Below are 16,548 nucleotides of genomic sequence, written 5' to 3'. Positions count from 1 at the left end.
ACTCACCCCTTTCAAATTGAAGCTTCTTGTATCTCTGCATCATCTCTGTGGCCACCATGCACTCGATCTACAAGGGAGAGAGAGGAGGGAGGGAAAATAAGCAGCAGGTCATTATGTATATTCATCTAATAGACAGAAGGATGCAAGGAGTAGTAACATAATTTCCATAACAGTGTCCAATTCAGATTTCGACAAAAATCTAAACCGGCCCACTTGTTTACCAATAAGACATTGTTATGCCATTATCAAAAAAGAAAAAGAGAATCCAGTTGCTGGGATGTATTCAACAAGATAAAATGTACTTATGTATACTGGGCAATGAAAAGAAAATTCTGGGGTTTGTGAAGGAGCATTCAATTACAAGGTTGAGGCATTGCCGTCAGAGCAGACTGACATGAGGCAAGGACTAGCCTGACTTGCAGGAGTAGCAGGGGTTCCATTAAGGGCCGGTGACACTGATTGATTTCAGACATAAGGCTGTGGTGTGGTGTGCTGAGCTGTACTGTGGCTACGGCCTCAGGCACCAGAAAGAAAGAAAGAAAGAAAGAGAGAGAGACAGAGAGAGAGAGAGAGTGTCCATCAACCAAACTGCCCAGAGATTGAGGAGCGCTTTGCTCCTCAGATTGCCCTCTAGGAAGGCAGGTCTAGTAATCAAAATGTAATAAACAAACTAGCAGGCGGATGGCAATGGTCATCTCGAGCTAACCTAAAGCTCTGAGAAGGCATAGAGGTGTTAAACTAACAGCAGACATGTCGGTTTACTTGTATTTTCTATGTGGGAGGAAAAGGGGCGGCATTAATGGAGGTTCATGACATAGAAAAAAATTAAATAGAAAAATATGTTTTCAAGTCACATGCATCACCATTTCTGCACATGCCACATTTGATTTGCATGTACAGTACATACAATAGCTTGTTGTGCAAATTGAACACAAAGTTCTGTATGCTACTGTGTGTGGGGGGGGGGAGGGGAATAGTGGGCGTTGTTTCTGGAAATGACTGCAGTGAAGTTCAGATGTTATTGGTCATTATTAAAAACATAGAGCCTCAAGTGCAGCTGGGGATGTCCTATTCTGATGTTGGCAACCAGTTACCACCTGAAGGACAAATTCATCTGTTGAAGATCAGTCTTAAAAAAAATCTTGCCATTACCTCATTTTCCTGCAAGTGTCCTCTTTTGGGACAGGCAGAGTCTGGACAGCTAATTGCAGTTTCAAGGCCTTCTGTAATCAGGAGTTCCACGTACTGCTTCAGGCACTGTAGAAAAAAACAGACAGATAGACAAATACAGCATTGAACCAGTTCAATATCCAAGCAGTCAGTTGGGATTAAAAATAAATGAATAGAAAGAAAAAGTCAAACAGACCACGAGCCAGAAAGGTTGGTAAACAAACCTTGACATACTATCGAGGTTTGTTTGCATACATTAATCGCTATCAGTGTTTCTTCACAAAAAGAGGCAGGAGATATGTTGACTAAGGTAAAAGCGTTAGTTAAAAAGCTTCAAACTTATTAATATTTTCCATACAAACAATGGATCAAATCTATCTGTGATGTTCTTGCTTTCCCATCGATGCCTGATGCTGCGCGACGTAACATGCATCTCCTGTCAGGCATCAATGGGTTAATTAAGGCGATTTACTTTCTTTAAAGGTCATTGTTTTGGGTTAACTTTACTGCTTTAGTACTGTAATACTGTACGCTAACTGCACAGCACCAAATGGTAGACATACAAAATGAATGACTAAGAAAAGTGAGCATTTAACAGTTAAAAGGGCCAGGTATTTCCTTCAGGCGTTATCTTTTTATAATACAGTAGGGGAAGGTGGGGTGATTTGTGCGTTTTGGAAGTTGCAAAACCCCTTGTTTCTAGAAAACCGTGGAAGAAATTGGAAATGTGACCACATATTTAAGAAGAGCCATCCATTTGACTCATCCTGTAAAGAAGGGAGACACAAGGAATAAGATATAAGCACATTTAAGCTCAAAAAACTGTGTTTTGCCTTTCAAAGTAAAATTTCCATGATCAAGGTTTTTTGATTATTGTGTCTGAACAATTATAGACACGTTTGAAAACATTTGACACATGTTTTAGTGCTTTGGTATGCTACACTTTGAGTCTATATAGTTAGCACAATGTCAACCCTAAATTGCTGCATCATGCCTATTATCCAAAATTCTGGGGATGGGGTGATTTGTGCGCAAGGGCCTGGGTGAGTTATAAGTAAGTAAGTAAGTAAAATGTATTTAGAAAAGCACATTTATGACAGTTTGCACTGTCCAAAGTGCTGTACATAGTGCATTCAGTAGGTAAACAATGAAGGTACAATAACAATAACCAAAATAAAAGACGTAAAGCCCATACATCCACATAAAGACAGATAGTAGTGCAGAGGTAAGATAGTTAATGGGGAGGAAAAGCAGGGTACATATGGGTTTTGAGCCTTGATTTAAAGGCAGAAATGTAGGGGGAATCACATTTGTCAGGTGGCAGTTGGTTCCACAAGCACGGAGCAACTAGTGCAAAGTACATTTCTGAGAGTTGTGCCAGTGGCATGGCTGTATACGCTGGTCACCAAAAGAAAGTGATTGTCTACAGTAGCTCAGAAGAGAGTGACATCTCAACTCCACTTAACGACACCACTGATGAGAGTTCAGATGGCCAGAAAGATGATGATGGTGACTTTGTCATGGGGTGATTTGTGCGACAAGACAACTTTTTTTCCGAAAGCTATATTTCTTAAACAGTTTATTCCAGATCCAAAGTTTTTATTGCCAGGGATGCACAACATCCTGAAATATATGTACATATTTGAGTTGGAGACATAACTGTCAAGGCCTCACTTTAAAATCACTTTGAGTAAAAAGTTGCACAAATCACCCCACCTTCCCCTATATTGCAAATGAATGCTTGGAACTAAGAATACATAGTTGAATGTTATGAAAGGTGATAATATGTCACAGTTGTGTTTTAAGGTTGTTCTGCTGCCCTCAGGCTTAACATTAAATATAAACAAATTAAAAAAACATGAAATAAGAAATATTCATATCAAATATTAAACGGTTGGGCTTCAGTGAGATATCAGCCAGTCTTTGTTTACATTGTAGTTGACCCCTATTGAATAAACTTTGCTAACTGAGCTTTGGTCATTACTGCTGCCGCCACCCAGACTGTGTTCTAGGAAGTACGCTCTATTTTTAGTGGTTATTATTGGGGCATTGTATTCCTCATCTGTGGGTCGGATTGGTTAAGATCTTAACAGCCAATGGGTGTTAACTATTCCTTCTGTCTTTTCGCATGGGTCCAGTGTTTCACAGGGGGCGGATTTGTAATAAGGATCCTGTTGTAAAAAAATCGAATTCGAACCTGCGACCACTGCGATAAGGACTGCGCCTAATGTACAGTATCTCACAAAAGTGAGTACACCCCTCACATTTCTTCAAATATTTCTTTATATCTTTCCATGGGACAACACTGAAGAAATGACACTTTGATATAATGTAAAGTAGTCAGTGTACAGCTTGTATAGCAGTGTAAATTTACTGTCGCCTCAAAATAACTCGACACACAGCCATTAATGTCTAAACTGAAGGCAACAAAAGTGAGTACACCCCTGAGTTAAAATGTCCAAATTGGGCCCAAAGTGTCAATATTTTGTGTGGCCACCATTATTTTCCAGCACTACCTTAACCCTCATGGGCATGGAGTTCACCAGAGCTTCACAGGTTGCCACTGGAATCCTCTTCCACTCATTCATGACAACATCATGGAGTTGGTCGATATTAGAGACCTTGCGCTCCTCCATCTCCCGTTTTCAGAAGCCCCAAAGATGCTCAATAGGGTTTATGGCTGGAGACATGCTTGGCCAGTCCATAACCTTTACCCTGAGCTTCTTTAGCAAGGCATTGGTCGTCTTGGAGGTGTGTTTAGGGTCATTATCATGTTGCAATACTGCCCTGCGGCCCAGTTTAAGAAGGTTGAGTGCACGTTTTCAGCGTCATACCAAGAGGTTGGCTTTGGAAAATAGACATATGAATACTGCCAGCATTGCTGCAGGTCTTGAAGGGGTTGGGGGTCAACCTGTCAATGCTCAGACCATACGCCGCACTCTGCATCATACTGGTCTGCATGGCTGTCGTCCCAGAAGGAAGCCTTTTCTAAAGATGATGCAAAAGAAAGCCCACAAACAGTTTGCTGAAGACAAGCAGACTACGGACATGGATCACTGCAACCATGTCCTGTGGTCTGATGAGACCAAGATAAACTTATTTGGTTCAGATGGTGTCAAGTGTGTGTGGTGGCAACCAGGTGAGGAGTACAAAGACAAGTGTGTCTTGCCTATAGTCAAGCATGGTGGTTGGAGTGTCATGGTCTGGGGCTGCATGAGTGCTGCCAGCAGTGGGGAACTACAGTTCATTGAATGCTAACATGTACTGTGACATACTGAAGCAGAACATGATCCCCTCCCTTCATAAACTGGGCCGCAGGGCAGTACTGCAACATGATAATGACCCCAAACACACCTCCAAGACGACCACTGCCTTGCTAAAGAAGCTCAGGGTAAAGGTTATGGACTGGCCAAGCATGTCCCCAGACCTAAACCCTATTGAGCATTTTTGGGGCTTCTTAAAACAGGAGATGGAGGAGCGCAAGGTCTCCAGTATCCACCAGCTCCATGATGTTGTCATGAATGAGTGGAAGAGGATTCCAGTGGCAACCTGTGAAGCTCTGGTGAACTCCATGCCCATGAGGGTTAAGGTAGTGCTGGAAAATAATGGTGGCCACACAAAATATTGACACTTTGGGCCCAATTTGGACATTTTAACTCAGGGGTGTACTCACTTTTGTAACCGGCAGTTTAGACATTAATGGCTGTGTGTCGAGTTATTTTGAGGGGACAGTAAATTTACACTGTTATATAAGCTGTACACACGCTACTTTACATTGTATCAAAGTGTCATTTATTCAGTGTTGTCCCATGAAAAGATATAATGAAATATTTGAAGAAATGTGAGGGGTGTACTCACTTTTGTGAGATACTGTATGTGGTACACGCTCTACCCACTACATCACCGGAGCGCCCCGATCCTGTTCATGATTATTACACATATCACATTTGCCTTTTGATGTGGCGACAGATCTCCTGAAAACGCTTTGCACATGGGGGATAGAACAGTCATTTTGTGGTGTCTGATCTCTGCCCTTTGATGTTGATTGGCTAATGAAGTGCAGCGCTCACCAGTGTACAGAAGACACATTGGCACTGTGTGATGGTGGTCATCTGCTCCAAAGGGAACTCTCCAAGGCACAGCTTACAGGAGACTAGGGGGTCAACGGCCAGCTCCCACGTGGGACGGTACCGTGCCGTCGTCATCTTGACCGCCACCGAGCTGAAACACACACATTGAAAAACATAAAATATCTACGGTAAAAGAAGCCTTAAATGAAGTGCGCAGTAGTAGACATGATAATGCTCATGATAAAGGCATCAGTTAAGGGAGAATATACAGCTCAGAATTGTTTGTGTCCTTCCCTCCTCAAAACAGGCCACAAAAATGTGCTTTTTTTGTTGTTGTTTTGACATAGGACGACATGTGGGAGCAGACTGACAATGCATTGTGAGGGCACAGACACAGACAGACACACACACACACACAGACATACATACATACACACAGAGAATAGCACCAGCTTTCTCCCCCAAATGGCCCTTGTCAGCTGTGTTCATTTATATATTCCTGGCCTCATGCGTCCTGGCAGTAAAAATGAAAACACTGTTCAAAAGGATCCTGAAGCTCCCGTAGCTATCAGCCATCTCGGTGAAATGTTTCACTTGGGATGAAATAACACTTTTTCTCTCTCTCTCTCTCTCTCTACCTCTCTTCACAGCACGTCATCGCGTCTCTTTTGTGCGAGTCAGAGAGGGTTATTTTAGGCCGTCTCGTCTCACTCTCTCTCTCTCTCTCTCTCTCTCTTTCTCTCTCCCCCTTTCCCTCTGTAGCGGAGAGCAACGAGCGGCAGCACCCACTCGGCTGTTTACAGGAAGGCAACACAACGTCAACACCATCAAGCTCAACCCCGTGCTGCTTAGCAACCGGACTGAAGAAAGGAGGATTTTTGGAGATGGAGGGGGGGTGCTAGTATAGGCGGGCAGGGAGAGGAGCGTGGCATACAAGGTTTTGCTTTGCACTGGTCAACTGTTTGGTAGGCCTCGCAGTAGCCTAGTGTGCAGCTGAGGAGGCCAGGCCAGGCCAGCGAGTGGGAGGAGTAGGGGGTTAAACGGTTCACATGATTGCTCAATGGACTCTTGTGCTGTCTACATGTGCTATACCCAGAGAGGGGAGTGGAGGGGAAAAGAGGCAAACAAACAGTGGGCTTCGGTGAGACCCGTAGCTAGCAACATTGTCGTTTTCAGAGCATGAGCTGTGTAATAACACCTGATTTATTTTTCAGCATACCCACAGTACGGATGGGATTTTGGACAACAAGCATTCTCCAGAATCGCTGACTCCACCTTTAAAAAAGGGCAAGGAGGCTGTTGAATCCACAACAGATCAACTTCATTGGAGGTGCTAGCCGGCGAAGGCAGTCCACACATGATACACGCTATAAAAGCAATAAAATAAAAATCAGAAGGAGAGTAATATGTCGTGGCAATGAGGCAAACACAGGGTAGGCCTATAATGCGGCCTTTGGTGCAAGGTGGCATGTCAAGTAGATCATATTCCTCCTTCCTCCATCTCCTTTCATTTATTTCATATCTTAACAATTCATTTGTCCCCATATAACACACAGGTCTGCCATCAGTCAGCTATAATGTCTCATCTCCAGCCTACTAATGCTGCTCGGTGGTGCAAGGCGTGCAGAGAGAGGCAAGATTTCTCAACAGAGACTTCAGCGAGGAAACACGAGAGGCCTCCTATGAATGTGGAAGTCTATTATTAGAAAGACACTCCACTTTATTGGAAATCCGTGAGTGATTGGATACTGCGGCTTGATGGTCCTACTACCAAGTGCATCACTATTGTGCTTCACTGCAGTTCGGTCACGCTGCAAACAGAGATAGAAGAAAAAGTAGCAGACAATGTTGGTGATTTTTTTACTTATTCATTATTTAAATCAACTTTATTGGATATGTGGGTTGCAGAAAGCCAGATGGCCACGTTCTTTTATGGCAACTTTACCATTCTTCCTAGCACAGTGAAGGAGATCTACAGAGTGTATTGATGTACTTTTTCCCCACACAGGCAAATGAGAATTATTGATGTAGAATGTGTTTAGTAACAGTGAAGTTATCAATCATATCGGGCATAAAAAAAAAGTATAATTTAATTTTTTCCTCTCAAAAGATTCCTGAACTATAATCATCAGCAGACAATGAGACAGTCTCATTATAACCCCTGCTAATTTAGTAATGAATTAACAAGAGCTGAGGAAGTAAGCACCAATGGCTCCAGATGCAAATATAAAGACGGGCTAATTAACAGGAAGGAAACTGCTCATAGGTGATCCAGCTGTGCACCTGTCATCGGTAAGTGACGACGTCCGTGGACTAAGAAAAATGGTCTCCTGCGTATCTCTTCAATCCTGTTTTAAGTAGGAGGAAATTGCAAAGTGGGGTGAAAAACCTCAGAGGGCAAATAAGAAAAAAACGAGTTTGCACCACCTCACCTCACCTGGCATTCATCCATCCACCATCCATCACACTGACCAGAAAGCACAGAGCGCTGAGCGGGAGCTCTATTATGCAGGTGCTGAACTCGTAGGTAACAGCTTAAATGGCAATTTGTTATGAAGATGAAGGAAGCCATGAAAGAGGACTTCACCAATAAAGTTGAATGACATCTAATTGGAAATGCAGCTGCACAGGTCAAACCTTTTCATGAGTGAAAATGTTTGGCACGCAAAAGCTTAAATGCAGCAGGTCAAATGGTCATGAAATCTGAGTTCTGAAGAAGGGCAAATGTACAAGTTAGGGCAGCATCAGACATGATGCTTTTAGAATGATATAATATTGTGATTTATTTTTTAATACTATTTTAATAATATTCTGAAGACATGGACCCATTTGACAGGCAGAGAGGAGGATGTTGCACTTTAAGGTTCAAATATAGGACAGTGACAGACACTGTGCTTCACACTTGGGCCTGGAGAACTATATGTCAACAGTTCCGTGGTAGAGTTTCCAAATTATACTGCGGGCGATTTAAATGTCAGTTACTTTACGAGGACTTAAATCAGTCCGTTGGTTTTATCTGTCTCATTGCCATAGTTGCTGAACTCCAATAGCCCTGTGGCAGAAAAAGATCTGAGGGTAAAAAGTCATGGCATTGTACAGAGCGGGGCTTTCTAATGCATTTAAATGTTTCTCTCCCTCCCAGACTTAATATTGGCAGCGTCGGTGCTGACAGACTGGATCGATGGGGACAAATGAAATTGTTTGGTAAAAGATGGCCCGGGGAGAGGAAAGCAGAGGAGAAGAGAGAGAGAGAGAGGGAGCAACAAAAGGAGAAAATTAGTTTTCATGAGAAAAAGGTGGTGCAGTGCCGCCACTGTGCTGCATTATTAACTACGTGGTCCATTATCACTGAGAAACACACACACGGTTGATACACACATATACAGACTATTACAAAGAAATGGGAGTGTGTGTGTGCGTGTGTGTGTGTGTGTGTGTGTGTGTGTGTGTGTGTGTGTGCATGCAGTAAGAGAGGTCAGAGAAGCTAACAATCGATGAAGCCGGAGTCAGAAGTCAAACATCCATCCTGACCGGTGGTCACCATGTGTCAGTCATCATCGGTCTAAAGGGGGCTCTGCTCATGGCTTAACTGGCTATACAGCAGCACTCACATTATATCCAAGTGACAGACGTGCACACACACACACACACACTCTTCATACCTGTCTGCGTGCATTTAAGCTCCAGGGCCTTTTCTTATCGCACCCCATCCTTTAGGAATAATTAGGAATAATCTTCTTTTTGATATCAAGCCATCTGATGTCACTGAAGTATCTAAATCTAAACTTTAAACTGCTTGTTTCCCCCTTCATTTCAATTAGGGCTTATTTGTGGATACCCCAGGCCTTGTACCTGTTACCATTATACTTGCAGAGGGTCTCTGTGTATCTCTCAACCCGACTATTTATAGTGTGACTACTAGTCCGTGTTTGTCATGCAGATGAAACAAAAATCATCCAGATGAATGGATTTGGCTCATGGTCGCCCATGAGATCTAACCTCTCCTCTTTCCTCCTCTCTTCTTAGCTTGCATGCCATCCTGTCTCTCTCTCCCTCTGTGTTTGTCTGTCTCTCTCTCACTGTGAAAGCTATATGCACTTGTGTGGTTTTGTGGCCTGCCCTCTTACCACCTTTTGATGGTAGACAGGAATTCATGAGGTTAAATCCTACTTATTTGGTGACACCTGAAGTGGTTCCACGTCCTCCCGCATCTTTCACATAATTTACAATCTACATGTGATAATTGTGTCTGTTCCTTCGAGGAGAGGGATCCCTCCTCTGTTGCTTGCTATTCTTGAGGTTCTTAAATGTTTTCCCATTATGCGTTATAAGGTTTTGGGGGGAATTCTTTATTTACCTGACTGGAGGCTCTCTAAGAACAGAGGGTGTTGCATGGTGTACAGTTTTGTTAAGCACCCTGAGGCAAACTGTTAATTGTGATATTGGAATATATGAAAAAAATTAAATTGACTTGCGTAACAGGGTTGGAAATGAGGAGCAATTATGCAGAACTGGGGAGCTCTGCTGCTGTATACTTGATGCCATCCATTAAAGTTGTTCAGACTCCATGTTAAATCACATAAAGGTCACTTACAGTACATAAACCAAAGATTCTACACCAAACCATGAACACACACACACACACACACACACACACACACACACACACACACACACACACACACACACACACACACACACACACACACACACACACACACACACACACACACACACACACACACACACACACACACACACACACACACACACACACACACACACACACACACACACACCTGCTTCCAAGAGAGATCTTAAATTGCACTGAGCAGTGCTGAAACAGTGCTTGTCAACACATTCCTTTTATTGGGTAATAGCATAATGCTAAAAGTTCACTTCTTAGTAAAGTTTGTATTAGTCAGCAACAGTCAAGCCCTGAGATGTGATTTCATTTTGCTAGAGCTGTGCCCACTGCCCGTTCAGGCACAAGCAATTCGCACAAGTTAGATGTTCAGCATCAAATTTGTAGAGAAAAAATTGATCAGAAACAAATAGCAAATCAAACGATCCAAAAAATTGTTTCAGCAACAGCTTATTAAAATGACGATTAAATAAGGACATTGATCAGACTGATATTTTACGAACATTCTAATTCAACGCCTCTGACTGCATAGAAATTAGGGCTTTACATTCACTAAACTCAACTAAGTGCTCTCGATACACTGGTGCCCACAGTGTCCCTTTAATTTAATTAGCTCCAATAGATGAGAGAGAACACTGAAAAATGTGAGAAAGAATCTTTCAGCTCTCCGTTTTCTCCCGGGTTGACACCTTTTACTTTGTGTAATTATATAATGTCACATAAAAGCATTGCATAAGACTCTATTTATATACCATTACCTCACCTATGGCTGATGTGCAAGAAAGCTGCTAATGACTGTTAGCTGATGGGAATGGGATCAGCAGCCCACACATTTCTCTCACTTATTCACTTACACTCAAACACACACACACACACACAGAGCTGTCCTTTAGCTGATTTACAACAATGTGCTGTCAACCGGTTAGGCAAGTCAGCGAGAGTGTGATCAAGCAAGAAAAAAAGTGAAGACCCACACAGTGTTCAGCCAGCGACAAGGTCAGAAGCAGGACTGAGACGAGACCTTGCTGATGAAATTCTACCTGAAGCCAACAGTACAGTAGCTGTTCAATCGTGTCATTATTTGCTGCAGCAGTATTAATGTAGTGCGAAGCCTGATATGATACTAGCTGACTGAAGCAAACTTTGTTCCAAGCGGACCTTATCTGGCGAAACCTGATCTAACTCTTGTCAACATGTCTGCTGGGCATGCTGCTATACAATTTAGTTCTTATCGTCTCGATGGACAATTGCATTCCACAAACACATGCGATTTCATTCACGTCAAAATTCATTCACACACACATCGGAGAACTTCAAGTCATGGCACTATGAACCACAATTATTATTCAGTAGTTAGTAGCATTTCTTTTGCTAGTGAAAAAAAAAAATTATTGGGCTTTCTGCACAGTGATCCGTGAGAGCTTGGGGTCCTTAATAAGCACTCCTCTCTCTCTCTCTCTCCCCCTGTTCCTTCCTTCCTTTCCTCCCTCAACAGGCCAGCCCTGTGCTCTTCATGGCCAATTAGCGAGGTCTTTAAGTTTCATTCCTGTCATAATCTCTCTGTGTCCACTGCTGCAAATAAATGGAGAGAGAGAGAGGAAAAATCAAAAAAAAAAAAAAGAAAGAGGACAGAGGACAGAGGCAATGCGCTAGTTTCGTCCATTTTCCCTGACTCCCTTGGCTCCACTGCCTGCTATAACTTTCTTGTCACCTTGTTGTGAAAGCACCCACCGGGCAAACGGAACAAATAGGCAGAACAGGCCATAGAGAATAATAACGTGTAAAACAGAAGAATGATCTTAAAACCATACTGTAGATAGGCAGAAGCATGCAGCAGACTGAAGCAAATACTCAATATCAACATGAGAATGAAGGGTTTTGATTCACAATAGTCACCAGTGTACGTTTTGTATCTTAACTGATCGTCTGCCATGTGATCTGCATTCAGTAGAACCTCAAAGCTTTTAAAATACAAAATTCAGATGGTTTCCTCTATGAAAGCTATATTATTATATTTACTATTTACAGACGGAGAAGATAATAAATGGAAGGTCACACATTTCAAAGTCTAAACTCTTCATATGTGTAGAAAAAGCTGTAGCCTTCAAATGCATGTATCATTATAGACAAACATGATTTACTGCCCTATACTCATCATGCAAACATATTCAACTATTGTTGAGACTGTTCAAGACATTACAGTGCTATCCTAGCCTGGCATTCCCAGACCTGCCACTAGGCCTGTTGGTCTGAAAACTCTCCGTTGAAGCTTTTTCAAAAAGACCAGAAATCTGGGCTCACGTTTCAATTGGTTCTAACTAATATGGGCGCGCCAGAGGCCTATGTATGGTGCTCTGGGGAGGACGTAACCGGATGACGACAGTGACGTGCATGCGACGTCGAAGCTGTGATAGTAAACATCAAAGATGGCTGCGGATATGTTGTGTGAGTTTGAGACTGCTTTGGCATCGACCCTTTACGATTTGGAAGACGGCACTCTTTCATTAGCAAGTAAGTGGAATGTTCTGTTTTACCGACCGACCACGGCAAACGTTTAATTTAACAGTTTAACAGTTGTTCGCTAAACGAACGGGGCTTACGTCACCTTGTGCATCGCTCTGATTGGTTGTAGTGCTATCCAACTGCGTGCAGTGGCATTTGAAATGCACGAGTAGGAGCCGCCCCTTGAGTTGGAAATTACTATTGATCGTGGCCAGACCCTCTATCGTTCAAGATATCAGGGTCTGGATTTCCAGGCTAGTGCTATCCTGCATTTTACTTAAAAAGGTGTGCAGCACATCGCCTATGAGAAAACACACAAGTATAGGAGGGCCAAGCAATTTGCCCATTGCCTGGATAATAATCAACATCTTCTGCATTATTTATACATTTCAGTTGTGCAAATGCAAAACCTAGCTGTGTGTTTGAGGCAGATATTGAGTCAAAATAACAAACAAAATATCCTGCGACTAAATGTACAATCCCCAAGATAGCCACATCACATATCTCCATCGTCATTATACAATTAGTAGGATAAAATCAATGTGGGACACGTCAATACAAAACTACAGACAGTTTACAACATCTCCTGTGCAAAAATAAAATACATTGACAAGTGTCAGCGTCTATTTCGAGCACATTTATTCTAGGCTGAATGTAGGTCATGGTTGTATATGGGCCATAGGTCTGAAATGACAATGAAGTCATGCTGTGCCCAGCCATAACCCACACACACAATAAGGATGTCAAAGTGTGCTATTATAAACTAACCAACATTTATAACTCAAAGCACAGGAGCTTTATTTTAGGACAGGTGAAGGGTGACATGCCTTCTTGGAGGAACAGCTACTGTGGACGGCTGCCATCTGTCCTTGACAGGGGAGGGAGAGTGTAGCCGAGTGAATTTTGATAGGACTAGTTACACAATCACCAAGGCATGTTTTGTGGCATTGAGAGTGGTGAGGAGATGGTGTGTGGGTGTGTGTGCATGTGTGGGTCCAGGTGTGTGTGTAGGTGGGTGTGTGTATGCGTTGGTGCCATGGAAGTCAAAGTCCGCTTTGCAATTTGGGCCAGACAGACACCGTCAGTGGTCCTGCCTGGGTATGTAGGTCAAAACATTTTTTACTTGGTCCCCTGCCAATTTCCTGCTGCAATGCAAGCAACATATCCTCTTTCTAGGCAGAGATACTGCCATAGGTCTGCTTCAGCTGCTTTCTATTTACTTAAAAGGTGCTGTAAGCGGAATGGTTCTTTTAGCTAACTTCCTGTCAGTTACTGCAGTTAGCAGTCCCCTCGCTCGTCCCTACGTCACCACATTAATGCACTGCGTTCTTCAAGCAGCAAGTTATCTAGCATCATCTCAGATCCATAAGTGTGATAAAACATGATAAAAACCATCAAAACAAACATTGGGAAGGATTTTTACCTGCTCCGCCATTGTAGGCGCATACACATTCACCCATCTGTTGCTCTGGCGTGCACCGGCAGTGAGACCATGGAGTGTATATAGGCTACTACTATATATGAGTGAGACGAGTGTCGGTTTGTAGCGTTCTCTCTTCTGATTGGATACAATTTTTGGGATACTCCAATAAGTTTAGTTGCCGATTACATGCAAAGCAGCTGACTGAGAGATCGGCTTTATGAAACGCGCACATTATGTAAGTGATCACTGTATGAATAAAGAGCGATTTTACACTTATATTAACATAAATAAACCGCTTACTTCACCTTCAATCTGCCCATTCAGTTGGGTTTGTTGATAGTGATGGTAACACTAAAACAGGCTGGAGAACAGTAAAAGTCTCCTTTTTTCGGTTAAGCTAAATTTTCTAACCTACGTAGTCTCATCCTCTCCTCATAACCATTGCTATTCTCTATCTTTCATTGAGAGACAAATGTGATAACTTATGGTGTATGATGATTGAATGCCCGATAGCAGTGCTAATGCTAGTGGAGCAAACTGTGTGAGCTTTGCCATGCTGCATTTACCAGAAAACAAGCGATCAGCAGCAGAGATAACAGTGCCACGGTTTGAATGCCACCCAGTCGCAAAAAAACATGAAGTTTGTTAAAGACGAGAGACAGAAGTTAAAGAAGAGGAAGGAAAATATGGAAGAAAACATCAGAAGCCAAATATAAAAAAATAAAGAGAGTAGAATGCGGAAAAAATGAAAAGTACGAGAGACAGTTAAGAAATTGTGTGAATTTGTGATAAAAAAAAGGACTCATTCCCACATGCCTGTAAGCCTCCTAAAGTAGACTTTTAGGCAAACGAGCCGAGGCTTTGGCGGTACATAATGACTGTCTGTAAATATTCATGAGATCCAGTGGCATTTGTTAAATGCTCTGTGTTTGTTCCTTGAAGTTTTTATAAAGATTCTAAACTGAAGTAAACATTCAATGCTCGCATAACTGGACCCAGAGTTGGGCAACACCAATTAACTTTTTACATTCCTTAAGCTCATCTTCACATTGCTGGTTAAGATAAAACAAATAAAACAACCTGCCGTTCGGAATTTCACAGGAAAGAAAGTGCCCTCAGACTTGAAGACATATTGGTGGAGCGACGTGCACAGAGCACAAAAACATTCAGACCACTAGTGGGTGAAGCAAGAGGCAATTCTTGCCCACAAAGTCTTATTGTCCATGGGCCACGTAGCCAGACCGTGCCAAACAAGGATGACCACACACAGCTCTCTGCAAACACAAAGAATAGTACGGAATATGACGGCTACAAGAATGTCCTCATATGCAAGGCAAGGCAAGTTTATTTGTATAGCACAATTCAGACACAAGGCAATTCAAAGTGCGGCAAATTACATCACATCTTGCCAACTCCATGTGTGCTTAAAAAAGGGGGCTCGAAGCAGTAAAAATAAAGCTGAAACCCCCCTCCCCTCCAAAAAGCCATCTAGGCTCACATTAGAGTCTCAAAAGCTAAGTGGAGACGACAGGCATGCCACATTGAGCCTATGTCTATTGACAGATGCAGAGAGCCCGAGCAAAGGGTCGACTTTGCTGGCAATCCGTTGTCACTCACTGCTTCCCCATGCTCCACTCCTTCTGTTTACATGCACACTATAACTAGATTACAGGGACTTATCAGATTTGTCTCTCTGCTCATTATTGTGGAGGTTCTGAACATCTTGAATGTTACCTGCACTGTATTTGTGGTAGAAGCTAAATCTTACATCCCCCCGCTGCCCCGCCCCAAATCGCAACTGAGAAAAGAGAAAAAAAATCATTATCATCCCCTCAAACTGCTTATCTCAGCTTGGCTATTAAGATGTTTGGACTGCTCTTTCTAGTGTGTTATTAAATAGTTATATCCATCCTGTATTCCCTTTGTGCTTCAGTCCAAAACTAAATCAAACAAAAATAAACTGGCAAAACTTGAAGCTCACTCAGTTAATGTTCTGTTGGCTTACTTTTGTTTATTTTATCAATCTTTGAAGTAGGCCTCATTAGAATTCCTTGCAAATATCCGTCCAAAAACAAAATACTGCAGTGAAACCCCATAGGGTTGTTTTCTAATGGTGGCTGAATAGATTTACTAAATGGAAGCTTTCCTTTAAAAAAAAAAAGAAAAAAAAAAGGAAACAATTTTCATCGAAACAAACTACAAGGAGGATCCCACCCTCTGAGGACAAATGGAGGCCGTATTTACAAGCCGTTTGAAAGTGACGTTATTGGTGGACGTTTTAGAACAGTGTTTCTTTTAAACAAAAATAGGAGACGCCTTACGACTGATAGGCATAGAACTTTATAGAGAAACTTGTCCATGGGGAGTATCCCCGTTAAAGAACAGTTTGATAAAGGTTGAGTCTGTGGCAGCCTGTAGAAAAGCTCTTGTTAGAGCACCAAAACAAAACGGGAATAAATCCGACACTTGCTGAATTTAAACTAATGTTATCTGTATTTCCACCATCAATAGCCATGCTGCTATTTGCGAATAGTAACACTGCAATTTGAGACATTCACCAAATTCATGACTAATGCATGAATCCGTGCATGCCCTCTTTAAATTTGATTGACGTAACCCGATTAAAATGTTTACAACATGATTATTGCCTACGCAGGTGACACGTGTCTGTGTTCAAATAATAATAATAATAATATATATATTTTATTTTATTTTACAAAGCCAGAAGTAAAAGAACA

At 42.2% G+C, this 16,548-nt stretch overlaps 1 protein-coding gene across 2 annotated transcripts in view; it reads right to left on the bottom strand.

Annotated features, from left to right (window-relative positions):
- rnf144aa (ring finger protein 144aa) overlaps positions 1-16,548 on the bottom strand; it is a 38,949-nt gene that overhangs the window by 15,953 nt on the left and 6,448 nt on the right. Inside the window, exons 1-4 of one of the 2 annotated variants that reach the window (XM_080041772.1) lie at positions 5,674-5,766; positions 5,241-5,391; positions 1,153-1,257; positions 7-67 (exon numbers count right to left, since the gene is read on the bottom strand). In XM_080041772.1, coding sequence (XP_079897898.1) covers positions 7-67; positions 1,153-1,257; positions 5,241-5,391; positions 5,674-5,729 — 373 coding nt within the window. In that variant the 5' untranslated portion in view covers positions 5,730-5,766. Of the gene's footprint in view, positions 1-6; positions 68-1,152; positions 1,258-5,240; positions 5,392-5,673; positions 5,767-16,548 lie in introns of those variants that run through there. The other variant, XM_080041773.1, reaches the window with a different exon arrangement.

This window comes from Ammodytes marinus (genome assembly GCF_949987685.1).
Source record: "Ammodytes marinus genome assembly, chromosome: 15".
NCBI lineage: Eukaryota > Metazoa > Chordata > Actinopteri > Uranoscopiformes > Ammodytidae > Ammodytes > Ammodytes marinus.
Note: the sequence above shows the minus strand (reverse complement) of the source record. Positions and strands in the feature narration are given on the sequence as shown.